Below are 21,774 nucleotides of genomic sequence, written 5' to 3'. Positions count from 1 at the left end.
CTATCTGTTATTTTCGTTAGAAGCAACGTCATCCCCAGATCAGAGATCGGAGATGTCTGGAAGGGCTGGCTGCGTGTCCCTGTGGTTGATGTTTGTCCTTTGCGTCTGGGATTCCTGGGAAAAAGGTTCACTCCGGAGGCAACTCTCGTGTGCTTTTGGTTACCTTTTGTGATTTTCCTCCCCCCGTTGGTTGGGGAGGATGACGAAGCGTTAGCAATAATATTACGTGACTAAATTAACGCCATAACATCATTTGAGTGGGCATGGGATTACATGATATGTTGGGACGGCTAATGTGTAGTTATGTGGGCTTAAGCTTGCTGACAATGCAGATGGGTTCATGTAACCAGAAATAGTGAAATATGTGGATTTAGTGGGATGGTGATTTAAAGATCAGTTTAAAATCGTAGGTATTTGCTGTTTCACTTTCTGAAGATAAAGGTTAATCCTGAACACCACAATATTTTGACGTTCTGTAAACCTCACTTTCCATTTTTAAAACCTAATAAAATATTGTATGTTTTATGTTTTATGTTTTATGTTTTATGTTTTATGTTTTATGTTTTATGTTTTATGTTTTATGTTTTATGTTTTATGTTTTATGTTTTATGTTTTATGTTTTATGTTTTATGTTTTATGTTTTATGTTTTATGTTTTATGTTTTATGTTTTATGTTTTATGTTTTATGTTTTATGTTTTATGTTTTATGTTTTATGTTTTATGTTTTATGTTTTATGTTTTATGGTTTATGTTTTATGTTTTATGTTTTATGTTTTATGTTTTATGTTTTATGTTTTATGTTTTATGTTTTATGTTTTATGTTTTATGTTTTATGTTTTATTTTTTATGTTTTATGTTTTATGTTTTATGTTTTATGTTTTATGTTTTATGTTTTATGTTTTATGTTTTATGTTTTATGTTTTATGTTTTATGTTTTATGTTTTATGTTTTATGTTTTATGTTTTATGTTTTATGTTTTATGTTTTATGTTTTATGTTTTATGTTTTATTTTTTATTTTTTATGTTTTATGTTTTATGTTTTATGTTTTATGTTTTATGTTTTATGTTTTATGTTTTATGTTTTATGTTTTATGTTTTATGTTTTATGTTTTATGTTTTATGTTTTATGTTTATGTTTTATGTTTTATGTTTTATGTTTTATGTTTTATGTTTTATGTTTTATGTTTTATGTTTTATGTTTTATGTTTTATGTTTTATGTTTTATGTTTTATGTTTTATGTTTTATGTTTTATGTTTTATGTTTTATGTTTAATGTTTTATGTTTTATGTTTTATGTTTTATGTTTTATGTTTTATGTTTTATGTTTTATGTTTTATGTTTTATGTTTTATGTTTTATGTTTTATGTTTTATGTTTTATGTTTTATGTTTTATGTTTTATGTGTTATGTTTTATGTTTTATGTTTTATGTTTTATGTTTTATGTTTTATGTTTTATGTTTTATGTTTTATGTTTTATGTTTTATGTTTTATGTTTTATGTTTTATGTTTTATGTTTTATGTTTTATGTTTTATGTTTTATGTTTTATGTTTTATTTTTTATGTTTTATGTTTTATGTTTTATGTTTTATTTAGTTTTTAGTTTTTAGTTTTTAGTTTTTAGTTTTTAGTTTTTAGTTTTTAGTTTTTAGTTTTTAGTTTTTAGTTTTTAGTTTTTAGTTTTTAGTTTTTAGTTTTTAGTTTTTAGTTTTTAGTTTTTAGTTTTTAGTTTTTAGTTTTTAGTTTTTAGTTTTTTGTTTTTAGTTTTTAGTTTTTAGTTTTTAGTTTTTAGTTTTTAGTTTTTAGTTTTTAGTTTTTAGTTTTTAGTTTTTAGTTTTTAGTTTTTAGTTTTTAGTTTTTAGTTTTTAGTTTTAGTTTTTAGTTTTTAGTTTTTAGTTTTTAGTTTTTAGTTTTTAGTTTTTAGTTTTTAGTTTTTAGTTTTTAGTTTTTAGTTTTTAGTTTTTAGTTTTTAGTTTTTAGTTTTTAGTTTTTAGTTTTTAGTTTTAGTTTTTAGTTTTTAGTTTTTAGTTTTTAGTTTTTAGTTTTTAGTTTTTAGTTTTTAGTTTTTAGTTTTTAGTTTTTAGTTTTTAGTTTTTAGTTTTTAGTTTTTAGTTTTTAGTTTTTAGTTTTTAGTTTTTAGTTTTTAGTTTTTAGTTTTTAGTTTTTAGTTTTTAGTTTTTAGTTTTTAGTTTTTAGTTTTTAGTTTTTAGTTTTTAGTTTTTAGTTTTTAGTTTTTAGTTTTTAGTTTTTAGTTTTTAGTTTTTAGTTTTTAGTTTTTAGTTTTTAGTTTTTAGTTTTTAGTTTTTAGTTTTTAGTTTTTAGTTTTTAGTTTTTAGTTTTTAGTTTTTTTAGTTTTTAGTTTTTAGTTTTTAGTTTTTAGTTTTTAGTTTTTAGTTTTTAGTTTTTAGTTTTTAGTTTTTAGTTTTTAGTTTTTAGTTTTTAGTTTTTAGTTTTTAGTTTTTAGTTTTTAGTTTTTAGTTTTTAGTTTTTAGTTTTTAGTTTTTTAGTTTTTAGTTTTTAGTTTTTAGTTTTTAGTTTTTAGTTTTTAGTTTTTAGTTTTTAGTTTTTAGTTTTTAGTTTTTAGTTTTTAGTTTTTAGTTTTTAGTTTTTAGTTTTTAGTTTTTAGTTTTTAGTTTTTAGTTTTTAGTTTTTAGTTTTTAGTTTTTAGTTTTTAGTTTTTAGTTTTTAGTTTTTAGTTTTTAGTTTTTAGTTTTTAGTTTTTAGTTTTTAGTTTTTAGTTTTTAGTTTTTAGTTTTTAGTTTTTAGTTTTTAGTTTTTAGTTTTTAGTTTTTAGTTTTTAGTTTTTAGTTTTTAGTTATTAGTTTTTAGTTTTTAGTTTTTAGTTTTTAGTTTTTAGTTTTTAGTTTTTAGTTTTTAGTTTTTAGTTTTTAGTTGTGTCTTAAGCAATTTGGATTGCAAAGGGATGTATTAGAATAAAAAGAGATTAAGATGTTTTTCAAACAATGCCATCACTTGTGTTTGTGCGCTTCTGCTCAACACAAACGACTATTATTAGATCAAACTTTCAGATTGCAGCAAACTTTCCCATTCAAGCAGCTAACAACATTCGCTCACTAATAAAATCAGATTTCTCATCTATTTGCCTGCATAAAGTTAGTAGCAAGGTAGGATCGTCCTTTGGCTATAAGTGATTCTTCCTGCCGGCAAATCCGCTTCCATCCGCTCCATAATGCAACGAAAGCAAACTGCGGGAGGGATAATCATAACAATAACTATTCCCACATCATCGTTCGGAGGCGTGCACACATACACGGATCACACACACACTCGAAAAAGCGGTGTACAGGAACTCTCACTCAAGTGCTTGGTTGTTTTAGGAGCTATTCTCGAACTACCGTCATGTAGGTTTAAACTGGTCTGTTTATGATATTTAAATATTTACTACTGGTAATTTATGTTATCACGTTTCATTTTAAAAAAATGTGATATTTCCAATACCAAAGTTCTTCGAATCTTTTTCAAGACACGATACTTGACAGTAAAAGCTCCCCAAGCTCTCAGAGCACTACCTTCGACGATGTCACAGCTTTCACATCCACGAGAAAGTGCTCATGCAAACTGCAACGCACAACTTAAATGCTCCATAAAACTAGAGATCTGATCAGATTATGATTCCATGACAAAGACGTCTCTCACAGTTTCGCCTCGTTGGCACACCGTTAGCAATGAAATTGTTCTGCTGGGGAATATTTCTTGCGGAACAGAGGAGGAAACTATCGGCCAAAGTTTGACTTCGATTTATTGTGCGGACTCCGGCGATGAGGGAAGACGATGTTCGATAGAGCAACCCCCTTCTTTTCTGGTGGACTTTTATTAGCTTGGACAGCGTGAAATTGTTATCAGTGATCGGCCGTGACGGTTATTCCAGTGGAGTCACAATTGTGATCGAAAGTTGTGGAATGATTGTGTTCTTTTTTATTGATAATATGATTTGCTGGTGACAGTACAAATCTACATGATTTATAAGTAAAACATATAATCTTTACTTTTCTGATATAAGATATCAATGACTGCCAGCAACTCTCAGACTTCTCCAAACGATATATTTCTTTGAAGAACTGTTCATACTTAAATGTAAATGTGGTACGACTGAAATACATACTATCTATCTTATTTCCTTTGAGAAATATTTCAAAGTTGTGAAGACTGTATTTTTTTTTGAATTTTGGTGCTGTATAACATAGTCACTGTGATCATTTACTAACTTAAAATTTTAACTTAATAAATCCCCTCAATCCAGTTCACTAATCAGTTTATTTTCCGTTCCAATAAACACATGTAGCTGACATCCATCTGATATGTTCAAACTTTTTCTTACAGCCAAAGCACTGTCTGCGTTTGATGAAGCTTCTCTTCACGTGGAACCTCCAATCAACCCCATGGGCTTTCGACGCAAACAAGTAACTGCCCACTCCCACCACTTGGAGGCACCGCACCCTTGGCACCAACCTTGCCGCGTGGTATTTACAACATTCTTCCATTTAAGGCCTAACCAGAGCCAGCTCTTCGCCAGACACGTGTCAGACCGGGGGTGGAGAGAGTCGTCACATGCGTGCCTTCAAGCACCGGGTTGAAAGCTTCACCCAGAGGGGGTCGTACATGTCCAATGTGGCTTACTTGGAAAGTCTCTTGTTGCTTGTGGGAAGTTTTGTTGGAAATTGGGAACAAGTTTTCATCCCTTTTGAGCACAATGCAAGCAACATGCCACTTTACCCGCAAACCGAAGATAGAGATATCATGCAACTTCAGTTTGCAAAGTGTCGAACACAAGTTGAAGTGGTGCCGCAAAAAAAAATGACATCGACTATTGTCACGCCAACTTACATGCAATTGAATTGTACCATCAGTGGCAGTGTGTGTGCGAGTTACGACGAACTTTTCCTCACGTTGCACTTTTACTTGACAGCCACAACCACTTTGGAATGCTTGTTTCTGGCACCCGCACAGGGAGTGGGATAGCTTTTTTTCTTTGTCAGGCTGTGCCAAATGAACAGAGAAGAATGGACTATTACAAAAAAAGGTAGTGACTTTCATCACCTCAAATATGGGTTTAAAATTAGTTGCGTAAAAAATCCATAAATGTTTTTGATCCTCGAGAAACAGTTCAAAAATCAAATATCAAAAATATAGTTTAGCCCTTTAAATGTATCTTTTTCGGCCTTCATTGCAAGAAAACATTTTAAAAACTTGAACATTTTGATTTTTTTTTTTTTGCAAATAAATTATTGTAAACGTGTACGACTCGTGCTGAAAAAATCCTCTTTTTGCAACTTGTTGCATAAACTACTATTTATCAACTCTCAACATACGTTTCAGCGCTGAAAAGTAGAACTTGTCAGCATTTGTTTTGAAAAGGGTTACTAACCGATTCAGTTATTTATGGTAAAGAAAAGTAGGCTGTTTCGTCGTCCGAGGATGACAGGAAAAGTAAGTAGTTTCACGACGGAATTCCAAAAAAGTTACTTTTTGCGTTTCTCTTTGTTTCGTGATCCGTGTCTGACGCGGGTGATCATGAACGGCCATGATCAACGACGACCAACTTTTTCAAAACTTTTTTTTTTTCGTAAAATCGCGATAACTCGTGATGATTACAAGTAAACCCCTTATGTTTGTATATCAACATTTTTGTATTTGTCTTCTCTACAAATTTATAGAACATTGTAACACTCTTGACAGTTAGAAAATACACGAAATTTTAAATAAAAAAGTTTGCTCTAAATGAAAAAATGACCCTTTCGGGTTATTGTATATTCAAAAAGTGGATTAAATCTCCCTTAACATGACACGTACAAAATTTTTATACAGTTGAATAACGGAAAATGACAGAGATTTTAAAACTTTTTTTATTGTTTTTTTCGATGAAAAATACGTTTTTTTTGGAATTTTGAGTACGCCATAAAATCTGACGTCCAATTTTACATAAAAGTCCCTTTGACATGAGCAGTTCTCTGCGGAATCGGTCTTTTTTCGTCAATTTTATTTTTTTGTTTTTTTATCCGGCTGAAACTTTTTTGGCGCTTTCGGTATGTCCAAAGAAGCCATTTTGCATCATTAGTTTGTCCGTATAATTTTCCATACAAATTTGGCAGCTGTCCATACAAAAATGATATGTGAAAATTCAAAAATCTGTATCTTGTGAAGGAATTTTTTGATCGATTTGGTGTCTTCGGCAAAGTTGTAGGTATGGATACGAACTACACTGGAAAAAAATAATACACTGTAAAAAAAATTAGGTGATTTTTTTATTTAACTTTTTATCACTTAAACTTGATTTACAAAAAAACACTATTTCAATTTTATTTTTTGATATTTTTTAGAGAACATAAAATGCCAACTTTTCAGAAATTTCCAGGTTGTGCAAAAAATCATTCACCGAGTTATGAATTTTTTAATCAATACTGATTTTTTCAAAAAATCGAAATTTTGGTCGCAAAAATTTTTCATCTTCATTTTTCGATGTAAAATTTAATTTGAAATCAAAAAGTACCTCAGTGAAATTTTGATAAAGTGCACCGTTTTCAAATAGACATTTTTATGTGACTTTTTTGAAAATAGTCGCAGTTTTTCATTTTTTAAAATTCGTGCACATGTTTGCCCACTATTGAAAAAAATATTTTTAAAAAGCTGAGAAAATTCTCTATATTTTGCTTCTTCGGACTTTGTTGATACGACCTTCAGTTACTGAGATATTGCAATGCAAAGGTTTAAAAATAGGAAAATTGATGTTTTCTAAGTCTCACCCAAACAGCCCACCATTTTTCAATGTCGATATCTCAGCAACTAATGGTCCGATTTTCAATGTTAAAATATGAAACATTTGTGAAATTTTCCGATCTTTTCGAAAAAAATATTTTCAAAATTTTCAAATCAAGACTAACATTTTAAAAAGGCGTAATATTGAATGTTTGGCCTTTTTGAAATGTTAGTCTTGATTTGAAAATTTTGATAATATTGTTTTCGAAAAGATCGGAAAATTTCACGAATGTTTCATATTTTAACATTGAAAATCGGACCATTAGTTGCTGAGATGTCGACATTGAAAAATGGTGGGCTGTTTGGGTGAGACTTAGAAAACATCAATTTTCCTATTTTTAAACCTTTGCATTGCAATATCTCAGCAACTAAAGGTCGTATCAACAAAGGCCGAAGAAGCAAAATATAGAGAATTTTCTCAGCTTTTCAAAAATATTTTTTTCAAAAGTGGGCAAACATGTGCACGAATTAAAAAAAAAGAAAAACTGCGACTATTTTCAAAAAAGTCACATAAAAATGTCTATAACTTGAAAACGGTGCACTTTATCAAAATTTCACTAAAGTACTTTTTGGTTGCAAATTCAATTTTACATCGAAAAATGAAGATGAAAAATTTTTGCGACCAAAATTTCGATTTTTTGAAAAAATCAGTATTGATTAAAAAATTCATAACTCGGTCAATGATTTTTTGCACAACCTGGAAATTTCTGAAAAGTTGGCATTTTATGTCCTCTAAAACATATCAAAAAATAAAAAAAAATAAAAATAGTGTTTTTTTTTTTGTAAATCAATTTTTAGTGATAAAAAGTTAAATAAAAAAATCACCAATTTTTTTTCCAGTGTATTATTTTTTTCCAGTGTAGTCCGTATCCATACCTAGAACTTTGCGGAAGACACCAAATCGATCAAAAAATTTCTTTAAAAGATACAGATTTTTGAATTTTCATACATCATTTTTGTATGGACAGCTGCGAAATTTTTATGGAAAATTATATAAACAAACTAATGATGCAAAATGGCTTCTTTAGGCAAACCGAAGGCACCAAAAAAGTTTCAGTCGGATTAAAAAATACAAAAAAAAATCGAATGACCGAAATCCTAGAGAACTGCTCCATCAAACTTCTATCCCATCATTGTTTTAGAATGCAAATTATTGAAAAACACTTTTTTTCGCATGCTCAAAAACGGAAGGGGTCGTACCGCCCATTGTTCCATATCAAAAAACGGACAAAAGTTACCCCTTAGAACAAAGTTTCACGTAAATCGAAGAAGTGTCGAGGCAACTGTTGTGTGAGTTGGCGGAGAATTACCCCAATATTTTTCTATAGTTTACAACACGAACTTTCAAGAATCCTAACGAGCCAATAAACCTGACAAGCGGAAAAACTTTAAACGCAAACATTACATCACTTCCAGTAATGGAAGCCCAAAGAAACTTCACCCAGTTCAAACTGAAGCTCAACAAACTCAATTCGATTGCGGATATTGGCCAAAGGTTCGCTAGAAAATTAAGACAGACAGTTGTTGCAGTCAGATTACGTTCTCCTACAACACGTGGGGTGGTTCTACCCTGCTCAGCAAAAAAAAAGAAGCCTAACTTTCTTCCACCCACTTTTATTGACTGCGAGAGAAAAACGGAGCCAGAATTGAGCAATGCTTCGGAAGAGGGCCTAATTTATGTCTTCATCAAATTGTGCTATTCGCAAGGTACTTTGCCAAAACTTTGCCGATGGAGAGGTTATTCGGGGGAAGCCCTGACGAGCGAAAGATTGCTCAAATTACTGTTTGATTAGGACGCAGCCAACCAACCAACCGAGTCGCAAGGGCTTGGTATCGAATTTCGGGAAGATTTATCGTTTGCGTTTCCGATACGGCTGGGCTGACGCTGATGGGAACATGTCTTGGGCAGGCCACGAGTTGTTGCGAATCTACTTACACATCGGGTTTAGATCGATCTGAAGCGAGGATTAACGTGTCGTTATATTTGTTGACTAATATGATGACAAATTTTGGGTGGAAGAAATTGAGAGATATTAATCACCAGGGATGTTTCAATTGGTTGGGTTGATTTGTTTTTGAAACAGTGGAAAATACCCAGCTGTAATAAGTTTTTCTCGCAACGTATTTTTCATCGATTCGTAACAAATTACCACCCACAGTCAACAAGTACCACCCCCCGGATGAAATAAATGAACAAAGAAAATCGATACACTGACCGACAGCAGTCGCCACAGCTTTAATGACCCGTCTCGGTGTGGATGTTCCCTGGAGAGAGTAAAAGTCATGCAATTGAAGGATGACTCATTGTGTCTTTTTTAAACTACTTTTCTTCAAATGTTCAACCAGTTTTATGTGATTTTGAGGAAATCTAAAAAATGACATTTGGCTTATTCACTAACATTCATTTTACTGTTGTCTGGCGGTATACCTGGAGGAAGGGGGACATAACCTTTAAATACAATTTGAAATTGCCTTATCTTGGATTTTTTTTATAATTTTCCACAATTCTTTCCAACCATACATATCTAAACATTGATTTAACATTTCAATATCGTCATTGAATTCCATGTCATTTCAATTAAAATAAATATATTTTATACTGAATCCAACAGAAAACACAACACGACATTTTTAAAGTTGATAACGATAAACGCTTAAGTTTCATAAAGGTATGGTTGATTTGGGCTCCCTGAACACGCTCCAATCTACAGAATTTAATTTTAAGCCGTTTTCTGCGAATAAATAACTTTTAACATTTTGGGTATAAATACTATGGAACCAACTTAAACAACCATGCGCCTCCATTTCCACCCCTTATTTTTGCTACCCTCACAGATACACGTCCATTCTGCCAGTAACGGGGAGTCCACCTATAGCATTTCAGGATGTTGGGAAAATCATTAAGAAGTTTTGGTTCTATCCCATTCCCCAGAATCCCATTCCCCAGAATTCCATTCCCCAGAATGTCCCAATCCGCACAAATATTTAGAACCTTGAAAAACATGTTATGTTTCCCATTTGGTAAAATGCCATTTAGCATAACGCTGTTTGGTATAACATAATTTGGCATAATGGCGCATAATGGTCAATTGGCATGATTAATTAAATTTTCAACATTAATTCAATATTAAAATCGCTTTAAAGAAGGCATCATAACTTGTGGTAACTGCTGACACTAATTGATATTTTTTCATTCTTTAAGAAGGGGAAACTCTCTATATTAGGGATAACTGCTGCAGTTTCAACTTTTAACGCAGTTCGACAGTCAAGAGAGTTATCCCTTTTGTAAAAAAGGGAAAATCAAGGGAAAATTCTACTTCAAAGGGAAATTCAATCTTTGGCAACAGTACTGCCAGACCAGAGAGTTTTCCCTTCTTTAAAGAAGTCAAAATTCAACATTAAAGGGAAAATCAAACTTTTTTCGGCAGTACTGACAGACAAGAGCGTTTTCCCTGCTTTAAAGAAAAAAAACTCAACTTTAAAGGGAAAATTCAACTTTTGTCAGCAATTATCACAAGTCAAGAGAGTTTTCCTTTCTTTAAAGAAGGAAACATTCAACTTTTGTCAGCAGTTATCACAATAAAGGCGAAATCTGAACAATTCACACTTTAAAACTGTTCACTTATTGAAATAAAGTACATTCATAATAAAAAAATAAAACTTTTCTGGGGAATGGGATTCTGGGGAATGGGATAGAACCAGAAGTTTTAATAATATATTTAATTAATAATTTATGTTTATTATCTTTATTTTTGAAATAACAGTCCAAGGATAGATATCTAAGAGCATGCAATGGCACTGATCTTGTTGCGTGCTCTTCGGTTCGGTACATCCTGGAAGAAGCGCAACTAACTACTTCCGTAGTTCTGTGAGATCATCCGAATTATCTTGATCAGAACAGTATAGCTCTGGTTCCTTGCAGGAGTCTTATTTTCTAACCTCCACGTTGGCTTGGTTTTTATGATGACCTAGCTGGTGGCCTGTGGAAACGGCTCGTAAACCTTTGATCACCGCGGATCAGAATCTAGACGGCTAAAAGAAAGGGGTGTGACAATGTGGGAAAGGGAAGTAATTTATGATTGTAGACGGTTTTATTTTGCTCTACTGATTGCCACTTCTTCGCTGATTCTTCTATTTAATATCCATTATTTGATTTTGATTTTACTAACTTTTGATTCTCTTATCTCTCAAAGCTTTTCCACATTTTTTTACCAATTGATACTGCTGTAACAAACTTTGCTTTTTCCTTAAAAATATACTTTTCCTTAATGTACTACTAATATCAAGTCTATTTATCAATGCCTTATCTTTTTGGATTTTATCGCGAATTTATTTAATTGAATAATTCTATATCTGTCCTATAAATTATCATTTCTATAATCTAAGCTTGTTTTTTATCTTTATTTATTAACGATTGTCTAATTTTACATCTACTACATCCAACTTTTCATTTTTATTCTTTAAAATACAATCATCATTCTCTTACTGTTGATTCTTGATTTTTTATAAAATATGTTCTCTTTTACTGTCTATTGTTTTCAATCATCACCCTTTTTTCAAACAAGTGAGGTTGGAGCCCTTACTCAATTTATGAAATGGTTGAAGGATTAACACAGATATTACTATTGCACTTTTGGTAAACTTTTATAACATGCTTAGGGCCAAAAATTGTAACAAAACACCGCGACAAAAGAAATAGCAACATATAAACACGACTCAACACTAGGAAAGATTTCAGGAGAAAACAATACACAGTAAAATAACAACTAGTTTTTAAATTTAAACTAAAAATAAAACAGCTTTTGCTTTAATGAAAGTTGATAGGCACACTTTAAATGGTTAGGCGCTTATACTTACATCAAACCCTACGTAATGTACCACCCCCGGCCGAGTTAAAATGCGTAACCGGAAAAGAAGGTATGCATGCCTGGCACGAACACTCAAAGCGTGTTCTAGCGTGTTGCTCGTACTGACTCAGAGCAAGGGTGAGATGTAGGAGTAAGGGCAGTGCGTGTTCGTCAGGAACCTAGTGCATAAGATCGGTCAAGGCCCGTTCTCACACTGAAAATAACGAATGGCGAAATATCTTTATTTTTTGTAATTTCTGTGGAAGCTACTGCGTGAACTCCCTAGCAACATCTGAATACTTCCTGGAGTTATTGCTCAAGTGTTTACGGCCATTACGAGCAAGAGGTCGCTAGATTTTGATAACGCATCATCTAGGTCGTGCGAGCTGTCAGTTATGGTCAAGGTACATAGAAAATTATGGTATGCCAGATATTTAATGATATCATGTAAATTTTATCATACTTTTTTTCAATGTGTTTTAAAAGGGCTGAATTTATTCACTATGAACTTATTTATGATCATAATTAAATGCTTTCACAAAGTTGTTCTTTTGCTCCACCATTTACAAATGAATGAATTTCGTAAAATTAAAACCACGTTTAACGCAGATCGCGGCCATCAAGAATCTGAAACAAATCCAGATTTGATTCACAAATTACAAAAGACTAAACATAATTAAAATAACTCACAAAACAACGATTTTTTCAAACAATTTCTTTGATCGGTTTAGAATTGTCAAACGAAATAGTTCAAAACTAACTCGAACCCGGTACACACACGAAGCTTGACAAAAACAAATCTGACAACTTCCAATTTATAAGAATAACAATTAATTAAAAGCCTTAAAAGCTAATAAAATTTAAAAAAAAAATTGAAAAAATAAATTTATTTTGCAAATCTGCCATACCAATCAAAAATAAAAAACGTTACTTAATCCACCCTTAGGTGGTTGGTGCCTTCCTCTCATTCAAAGGGTAATGCTATCCAAAATAGACACGCTCGTGGAAAGGTCTTAAAATTACCTATCCAAAGATAGGTCGCATGATATATTTGGAATACGTTTTCATCTAAATATCTGAGAACTAGCCTCCAAAAAGTGTATAAATAACTCTTAAGTGCTTATAACTTTTGATAGGGTTGTCAGATCTTCAATGTTTTGGACGCGTTGGAAAGGTCTTTTGATTACCTGTTCAACGACGGGTTGCATGATAGATCCGGACAACGTTTTCATCGTGATATCTGTGATCCGGCTTCCAAAAAGTGCATAAATAACACTTAATTGCTAATAACTTTTGATAGGGTTGTCAGATCTTCATTGTATTGGTCGCGTTGGAAAGGTCTTTTAAATACCTTTCTAGAAATGTATAACATGCTGGGGTTTCTTACAAAAACCACCCTTTTTACAATCTTTCGGACTTTAGTCAAAATCGTTTTTTTAGCATAACTTTTGAAGTACTTTACTAAACTTCATAATTTTCAATAGGGACTTATGGGACCCTAAGACGAATCGAATGAGACCAAAACGGTCCAAATCGGTTAAGCTAGTGCTGAGATAATCGAGTGCATATTTTTTGGTGCACAGACCCACATCCCTACACACACACACACACACACACACACACACACACACACACACACACACACACACACACACACACACACACACACACACACACACACACACACACACACACACACACACACACACACACACACACACACACACACACACACACACACACACACACACACACACACACACACACACACACACACAGACATTTGCTCAGAATTCGATTCTGAGTCGATAGGTACACATGAAGGTGGGTCTAGGAGGTCTAATTGAGAAGTTCAGTTTTCGAGTGATTTTATAGCCTTTCCTCAGTAAGGTGAGGAAGGCAAAAAGGAGTCAATGTTTATGCCTATAGAACTAAAACCTACCGAGTCTACTGCTGTAACAAGCAACAAGTCGTTGGATTTTGACCCCGGATCATATCCGTATTACCTCAGAGATTATGGTACTACTACCGGGACCATGGTGTAGGGGTAAGCGTGATTGCCTCTCACCCAGTCGGCCTGGGTTCGATCCCAGACGGTCCCGGTGGCATTTTTCGAGACGAGATTTGTCTGATCACGCCTTCCGTCGGAAGGGAAGTAAATGTTGGTCCCGGACTAACCTAAAAAAGGTTAGGTCGTTAGCTCAGTCCAGGTGTAAGAGTCGTCTCCCTGGGTCCTGCCTCGGTGGAGTCGCTGGTAGGCAGTTGGACTAACAATCCAAAGGTCGTCAGTTCGAATCCCGGGGTGGATGGAAGCTAAGGTGTAAAAAGAGGTTTGCAATTGCCTCAACAATCAAGCCTTCGAACACCTAGTTTCGAGTAGGAATCTCGCAATCGAGAACGCCAAGGCAATGCTGTAGAGCGAATAATTTGATTTGATTTTTTTTTTGACTTTGTTGATACAATCGGATGTTCTTGATCATCCGAGAACATCCTGAAGTTGATACCTGTAGTTCTACTACTGTAACAAGTGAGCACTTCTCTTCGAAATCGACCGATTTCGACCATTTTATTTATTTGATTTTTTTATTTAGCACAAACTTTGTGGGAGCCTTTCCTTCGATCAAAGAAGCCATTTTGTGCCATTTGTTCACCAATACCAGGGGGTAGCGAAGAAGCCGCCATCTTGGAGGTTCAGATTACAAACACAGTGAATCAGTATTATTGATATTACTTTGGTAACACGAAAGGTGTAATGTTTTGAGTTTAACCAAGAACTCAAAAGTCCCATGCAAATGTGTAAAACCAAACTGAAAAATTTGTAATGCCGATTCACAGTGTACGGGCGCACTGTTTGATCGACCAAAAGAAAAAAAAGCAAAAAAAGGTAAACAGAAAAATCTCTAAGGATATGATAGATTTTACCATCAGCAACACAATTCACGTGTTTTTTCAGGTATTTATCGTTTGAATTGCGGGAAATTTGAGAATCAAAAACCCAAACATTGATTTGTTATGGGCTACCATTTGATAGCTATTTTTTTTTTGTTGTCGGCTCTCATTTGACAACCGTACTAATGTCGACTGTTGTCAGTTTTCTTTGGTTGGAATAGGGTTGCCATCCCCCCGACCGATACCTACAAGTCTCCATACAATTTTGGTATGGTACGTAAATATTCGAAAATCTGTAACTTTTGAAGGAATTCTCTGATTGATTAAGTGTCTTCGGCAAACTTGTAGGTATTGATGAGGAAACAAATAGGTACACGGTTTTAAAATTAACTGTTTTCTCAAAAGATAAATTTTACAAAATCCGTATTTTTTTAATTTTTATATGTTTTAGGGAACAAAAAAACGACTTTAGTTTTTAATGTAAAATCAAATTTCCAATCGAACATATTTTTTTCGAAAAGTTTAGTTCAATACAATTTTCTAAGAGACATTGAAGGTTGGGCAAATAGAAGATAAAGAAACAAGAAAATTTTAGTTTTTAAGTCACATCCAAACATTTCTACATATTCTAATGCGAATATCTCAGCTCAGCAACGAATGATCCAATTATTGATTCTGAGAAAAAAAAATGATTTGTGAAATTTTACGATCTTATTGAAATAAATATTTTGGGCCAAACATTCCATAGAAGAATTGCCATAACGATTTGAAGCAAATCTGTTAGCACATTTTGGTATTAAATACTACTTTTGTCACATTTCCGAGAAGTAACACAAATAGAATTTGCCTCCAGGCTCAGACATTGCAATGCAAACCAAACTTTCTGAATAATTAACTCAAAAACTCCCCGAAAGGCTGTGGGTTTCTGCAAAACTGTGAACTCTAGAGGCAAAGATCAAATGCTAAGCTCCCACTTTGTGTCTCTGGCTGTGTCTTACCTAGCTTAACTGTATGTGGGTAGAATGGTGAACCAGCTCTTTCCTAGCACCAATTTGTGGTCCGTAATGAACTGAACGATTTTCCAGGTTTCACCACCTGACTGGGGCTAGAGTGGTGTATCTTGTTCTCGTTTTCCAGTCGACGACGTGGGCGAGGATTGAATTTCCTTGGAAACTAAGAATAGCAGCTGACGGATGCGGATTTGTGTTGTGTAAAGGAAGAAAATTGTTTTAAATTGAGTTGTATGAATTTTATCATCGTAAAAGTTACCAAATTGTAATTTTTGTAATATTTCTTAAGTTGTTAATATGACAAGTCGAAGCCAGCAACCCATTTGTTGTAATCAGTTGAAAACCCCTCCTCCTCGAGCTTCAAGTGCTTTCATCAATCTTTCGGAGTGATAGAGCTTTATCCCAGCTGAGGGCTTTCATCAACTCTGTCAGCGTTTGCGATGGAAATGATGAAAGCGCATTTGATGTCATTCTGTTTTTACCGCAAGGGTTGGTTTTGAGTTTCAAAGCTCGCTACACTGAAAGAAAACAATTTTCGAAATCGTGAATAAAATTCACGAATGCGAGAACCACGAAGAAAAATATTCACGTTTATAGTGCAAATGCACAATACTCATGCTTCGTGGTTCTCACATTCGTGAACTTAATTCACGATTACGAGAATTGATTTTTTTTTTCTGTGTAAATTAGCACAAAATATGTCAACTTCACAATTTTTCATCATTCTTGTCATCTTGATTGTCAGTGCCTCATGAGGTCGAATGTTTCAGCTAAAAATTCTGAGACAATCCTTGTATTTTTTCTAAACAAAATACAACACGAAAAAAACAAATCAAATGACGCGAAAAATATTGTTAAAGCTTTTCAATAATCGCAAATAATCAAGCCCAAACATAAAAACACACACTTTTATATCTCATCAAAAGCTCATCCCGACAAACCAAATAAATATTTCAATAAACCACCGCAACATAAATCACAGACACACTTATAAGCCCATAACAATACCCCCACCACCGTTAGACAAAGACAACCAAACAAAGAACAAACATTTTCATTTCGCTGCCAGCAAAGTTTTCCACACGGCGGCGGCGAGCTATTTTCCAACCCAAGTTTTTCACCGGTTTTAACTTTTTTCCTTCTTTTTTTTTCTCCTTTTTCCAGCTGGTTTCGGCCAATCCAAATCAACGCAACTGGCGCGGAATTTTGATTGCCCTGCTCGTCATCATCTGCGTGCTGGCCCTGATTGTGACATCGGTGGTAAGTATTTGCTGCTGCTGCTGCTGCTGAAGCGGAATAAATTCAAGCTGGGATGTTTTCAAAATGGACGGGGAGCTTAAGTTGTAGGATTCTAGCGACTTGTTTGATTCACACAACTTTGCTCGTAATTCTGAATTTAGGATCTGTTTTTTTTTTTTTTGCTTTGCAATTTCAAAGTAGTATGCAAACCACGACAACCAAGCCATTTGTTCTTTAAGGCCAGATATGGGTTTAAGTGGCTGTATCTTTTCAGTGAAACTCTAAAAAAAATACTTGTTTTCAATTGTTTTTCAAAAAAACACAAGGCTTAAACAATTAAAAATGAATTTTCCTGAAGATAAGTTCTCCAAATATTTCACAAATTTGCTTGAGATTGAAATTTTTGATTGTTTTATTTGTATGTGAGCAACTCTCTACGAAATCGGCCGATTTCGACCATTTTTAATTTTTGTATTTTTTGATTTGGCTCAAACTTTGTGGGGGCCTTCCCTATGACCAAATAAGCTATTTTGCGTCATTGGTTCACCCATACAAGTCTCCATACAATTTTGGCAGCTGTCCATACAAAAATGGTATGTAAATATTCAAACAGCTGTAACTTTTGAGTGAATTTTCTGATCAATTTGGTGTCTTCGGCAAAGTTGTAGGTATTGTTGAGGACTTTTGAGGAAAAAATAGGTACACGGAAAAAAAAATTTGCAGATTTTTTTATCAACTTTTTTTTCACTAAAACTCAATTTCCCAAAATACGTATTTTTTGATTTTCGAGATTTTTTGATATGTTTTAGGGGACAAAAATCCGCAACTTTTGAGCCATAGAGAAACATGGTCAAAAAATCTGCCGCCGAGTTATGATTTTTTGAAAAAATAGTGATTTTTGGAAAAAAATCGAAATTTCATGCAAAAACAAGTTTGACATTATTTTTTAATGCAAAATTGAATTTGCAATCGAAAAGTACTTTACAGATTTTTTGATAAAGGGCTCCGTTTCCAAGATATAGCCACCGAAAGTTTGATTTTAGCGAAATATTTGCAGTTTTTCGATTTTTAAAAATAGTGACCATGAGTGACCAATTCCAAAAATATTTTTTTTGAAAAGTTCAGAAAATTTGCTATAAAATTGTCTAAGAGACATTGAAGATTGGACATCGGGTTGCTGAGATAGAGCCGCTTTAAGAAAAAGAAACACGAAAATTGAAGTTTTCTAAATCTCACCAAAACAACCCACCATTTTCTAATGACGATATCTCAGCAACTAATGGTCCGATTATCAATGTTAATACATGAAACATTCGTGAAATTTTTCGATCTTTTCGAAAAAAATATTTTGAAAATTTTAAAATCAAGACTAACATTTTAAAAGGGCCAAACATTGAATATTACGCCCATTTAAAATGTTAGTCTTGGTTTTAAAATTTTCAAAATATTTTTTTCGAAAAGATCGAAAAATTTCACGAATGTTTCATGTATTAACATTGATAATCGGACCATTGGTTGCTGAGATATCGTCATTAGAAAATGGTGGGTTGTTTTGGTGAGATTAAGAAAACTTCAATTTTCGTGTTTCTTTTTCTTAAAGCGGCTCTATCTCAGCAACCCGATGTCCAATCTTCAATGTCTCTTAGACAATTTTATAGCAAATTTTCTGAACTTTTCAAAAAAAAAATTTTGGAATTGGTCACTCATGGTCACTATTTTTAAAAATCGAAAAACTGCAAATATTTCGCTAAAATCAAACTTTCGGTGGCTGTATCTTGGAAACGGAGCCCTTTATCAAAAAATCTGTAAAGTACTTTTCGATTGCAAATTCAATTTTGCATTAAAAAATAATGTCAAACTTGTTTTTGCATGAAATTTCGATTTTTTCCAAAAATCACTATTTTTTCAAAAAATCATAACTCGGCGGCAGATTTTTTGACCATGTTTCTCTATAGCTCAAAAGTTGCGGATTTTTGTCCCCTAAAACATATCAAAAAATCTCGAAAATCAAAAAATACGTATTTTGGGAAATTGAGTTTTAGTGAAAAAAAAGTTGATAAAAAAATCTGCAAATTTTTTTTTCCGTGTGCCTATTTTTTTCTCGAAAGTCCTCAACAATACCTACAACTTTGCCGAAGACACCAAATTGATCAGAAAATTCACTCAAAAGTTACAGCTGTTTGAATATTTACATACCATTTTTGTATGGACAGCTGCCAAAATTGTATGGAGACTTGTATGGGTGAACCAATGACGCAAAATAGCTTATTTGGTCATAGGGAAGGCCCCCACAAAGTTTGAGCCAAATCAAAAAATACAAATAAAATCCATTTCCGGTTTTGGTAGAGAATTGCTCATGTGACTTTTTCCAAAGTTTTCTCTTTTTCAAAATAAGCCAATTTTCATCAATTGCTTTTCCTGATCATATAAAGGATTTTCTGCAAGATGTCTTTAGAAGAGTTGTAGGTAAGAGTTCGTTCAAAAATAACAAAAATCTGTCGAGTTCACAAATTGATTTCAGTTTAATAGAAATTTATTAGAATTGTCGTCTCGAAAATACACACACCACAACTCGAGCAGTTGCGCTTTTTTTGTAGATGATAAAAAGGTTGCAAGCAATCTGTAAAGTTTAGTCATTGATTAAAGTTGAACAGAAGTTGGCTAAAAACTGGCGTCCCTCCATAAATACCAAATACCGAAAAACGTCTTCTGCTTAAGGGCGGTGCAAAATTTTGCACCACGTCAAACAGGAAGCATCCAAATCAAAAGTGCTCCAAGTTGGCTCAAATATGGTATGGAAGTTCCTTGGCCAAAATAGTAAGAACCGTATTGTTTTGATTTTGGCGATTAGAGTGCTAGCACGTGCTCCTATCCAAAAAAGGGTGGTAAAACAAATGAAGTTTTTCTTCTATTTTTGCAAAAACCAATATGATGAGATTCGAAAAAGCTAAATATTTGAAAAGTTCCTATGAAAATTTCCTATGCCGATTTGAAGGTCTCAGGACCAAAGAGCTCTTAAAATATTTTTTCCAAAAATTGCAAATCTATAGTTTTTTTGAATAGATCCTATAAACATATAAAACACAATAGCTTATAGGTCCTTTTAAAAAAATCTAGACTTTCATTTACAGGATTCGGATACATGATTATAATAAAAACTGGGTTTTAAGACGCTAGCCCGCTTGGCGCGTGAGTCAAATCAGAGCACTTTTGATTTAAATACTTCCTGTTTGACGTGAAAACGAAGTTGACTTTATAGCTGTCAGCCACCATTGCTAGTACCAACCACTAGTGCCTTCCTGTTAACTACAAGGACTTCGCCGAACTGGGCTCCTAAGTGTTTGAGTACGGCACGGAGCGACGGCGCCGGATATTTACATATACATATTTACACTTAGAATTGTTAGAGCGCCCGCCGCGGGGTTCGAACCAGCAACCTCTGGATTGTGAGTCCAGTGCGCGGTCCGATTGATCCACACGGGCAGGACGTGGAATAGCTGTATAAAAGATTTTTGAGCAATTCTTTACGAAATCGGCTGATTACGACCATTTTTGTTTTGTATTTTTTTATTTGGCTCAAACTTTGTTGGGGCCTTCTCTATGACCAAAGAAGCTATTTTGTGTGATTGGTTCAGCCATGCAAGGCTCCATACAATTTTGGCAGATGTCCATACAAAAATGGTACGTAAATATTCAAACAGCTTTAACTTTTGAGTGAATTTTATGATCAAATTGGTGTCTTAGGAAAAGTTGAAGGAATTGTTGAGGACTATTGAGAAAAAAAGGTACACAGAAAAAAGGGTCGATCATTTTATTTTTTTTTTTTACCAAGACTCAATTTCTAAAAATATGTATTTTTTTATCTCGAGAATCTGACATAATTTTTTTACGTAAAATTGAATTTGCAGACGAAAATTACTTTACAGATTTTTTGATAAAGGACTCCGTTCTCAAGATATACATAGCTACCAAAAATTTGATTTTAGCAAATTATTTGCAGTTTTTCGATATTTAAAAAAAAGTGACCATGAGTGCCCATTTCTAAAAATGCGTTTTCTGTGAAGTTCTGAGAATTTGCTATAAAATTGTCTCAGAGACATTGAAGATTGGACCTTTGGTTGCTGAGATAAAGCGGCTTAAAGAAAAAGTTACAGGAAAATTTATGTTTTCTAAGTCTCACCAAAAAAACCCACCGTCTTTTCTAATGTCGATATCTCAGCAACTAATGCTCCGATTTTCAATGTTGAAACATGAAACATGAAACATTCGTGAAATTATCCGATCTTTTTGAAATCAATATTTGAAAAAAATGAAGGCTAACATTTCCCGCCAAACTTTCAATTTTACGCCCTTTTGAAATGTAAGTCTTGATTTAAAAAATTAGATAAATAAACAATGGCTCAAAATTTGCGGGTTTTTGTCCCCAAAAACATTCAAAAAAATCTCTGAAATCAAAAAATACCTATTTTGGAAAATTGAGTTTTTGTGAAAAACAAATTAATTAAAAAAAGGTAATTTTTTCCGTGTACCATTTTTTCTCAATAGTCTTCAACAATAGCTACAACTTTTCCGAAGACAGCAAATTGATCAGAAAATTCACTCAAAAGTTACAACTGTTTGAATATTTACGTACCATTTTTGTATGGACAGCATCCAAAATTGTATGGAGACTAGTATGGGTGAACCAATTACACAAAAACTCCACAAATTTAGAGCCAAATAAAAAAAATACTAATAATATCCATTCCCGGTTTTGGTAGAGAGTTGCTCATATATAGAGGGTGACGAGCGGGAATTCCCGGAAAAAAAATCCCGGGAAATTGGCCATTTTTGGACCTCTCGATTTTCAGGAAATTTGGTCGAGATTCCCGTGAAATTCATACTTATAAAAATCGATAATTTATATATTCACTATTCACTAAAGAAACGATATTATATTTCCAGATTCTGAAAATTAAAACTAAAGGTCGAAAAAGTTTTTAAAAATAATGAGACTGTCTCAATTAACGTTTAATTGA

The 21,774-nt window shown here is 33.1% G+C and overlaps 1 protein-coding gene across 2 annotated transcripts in view; it reads left to right on the top strand.

Annotated features, from left to right (window-relative positions):
- The window catches only part of LOC120417363 (inactive dipeptidyl peptidase 10), a 401,896-nt gene that overhangs the window by 276,426 nt on the left and 103,696 nt on the right, over positions 1 to 21,774 (top strand). For both annotated transcript variants that reach the window (XM_039579377.2, XM_039579376.2), the window contains one exon: positions 16,682 to 16,777. In XM_039579377.2, the coding sequence (XP_039435311.1) occupies positions 16,682 to 16,777 (96 nt within the window). The remainder of the gene's footprint in view (positions 1 to 16,681; positions 16,778 to 21,774) is intronic.

This window comes from Culex pipiens, chromosome 2 (genome assembly GCF_016801865.2).
Source record: "Culex pipiens pallens isolate TS chromosome 2, TS_CPP_V2, whole genome shotgun sequence".
Taxonomy (NCBI): Eukaryota; Metazoa; Arthropoda; class Insecta; order Diptera; family Culicidae; genus Culex; species Culex pipiens.
The sequence above is the reverse complement of the archived record's forward strand: the minus strand, read 5'-3'. Positions and strand labels throughout refer to the sequence as shown.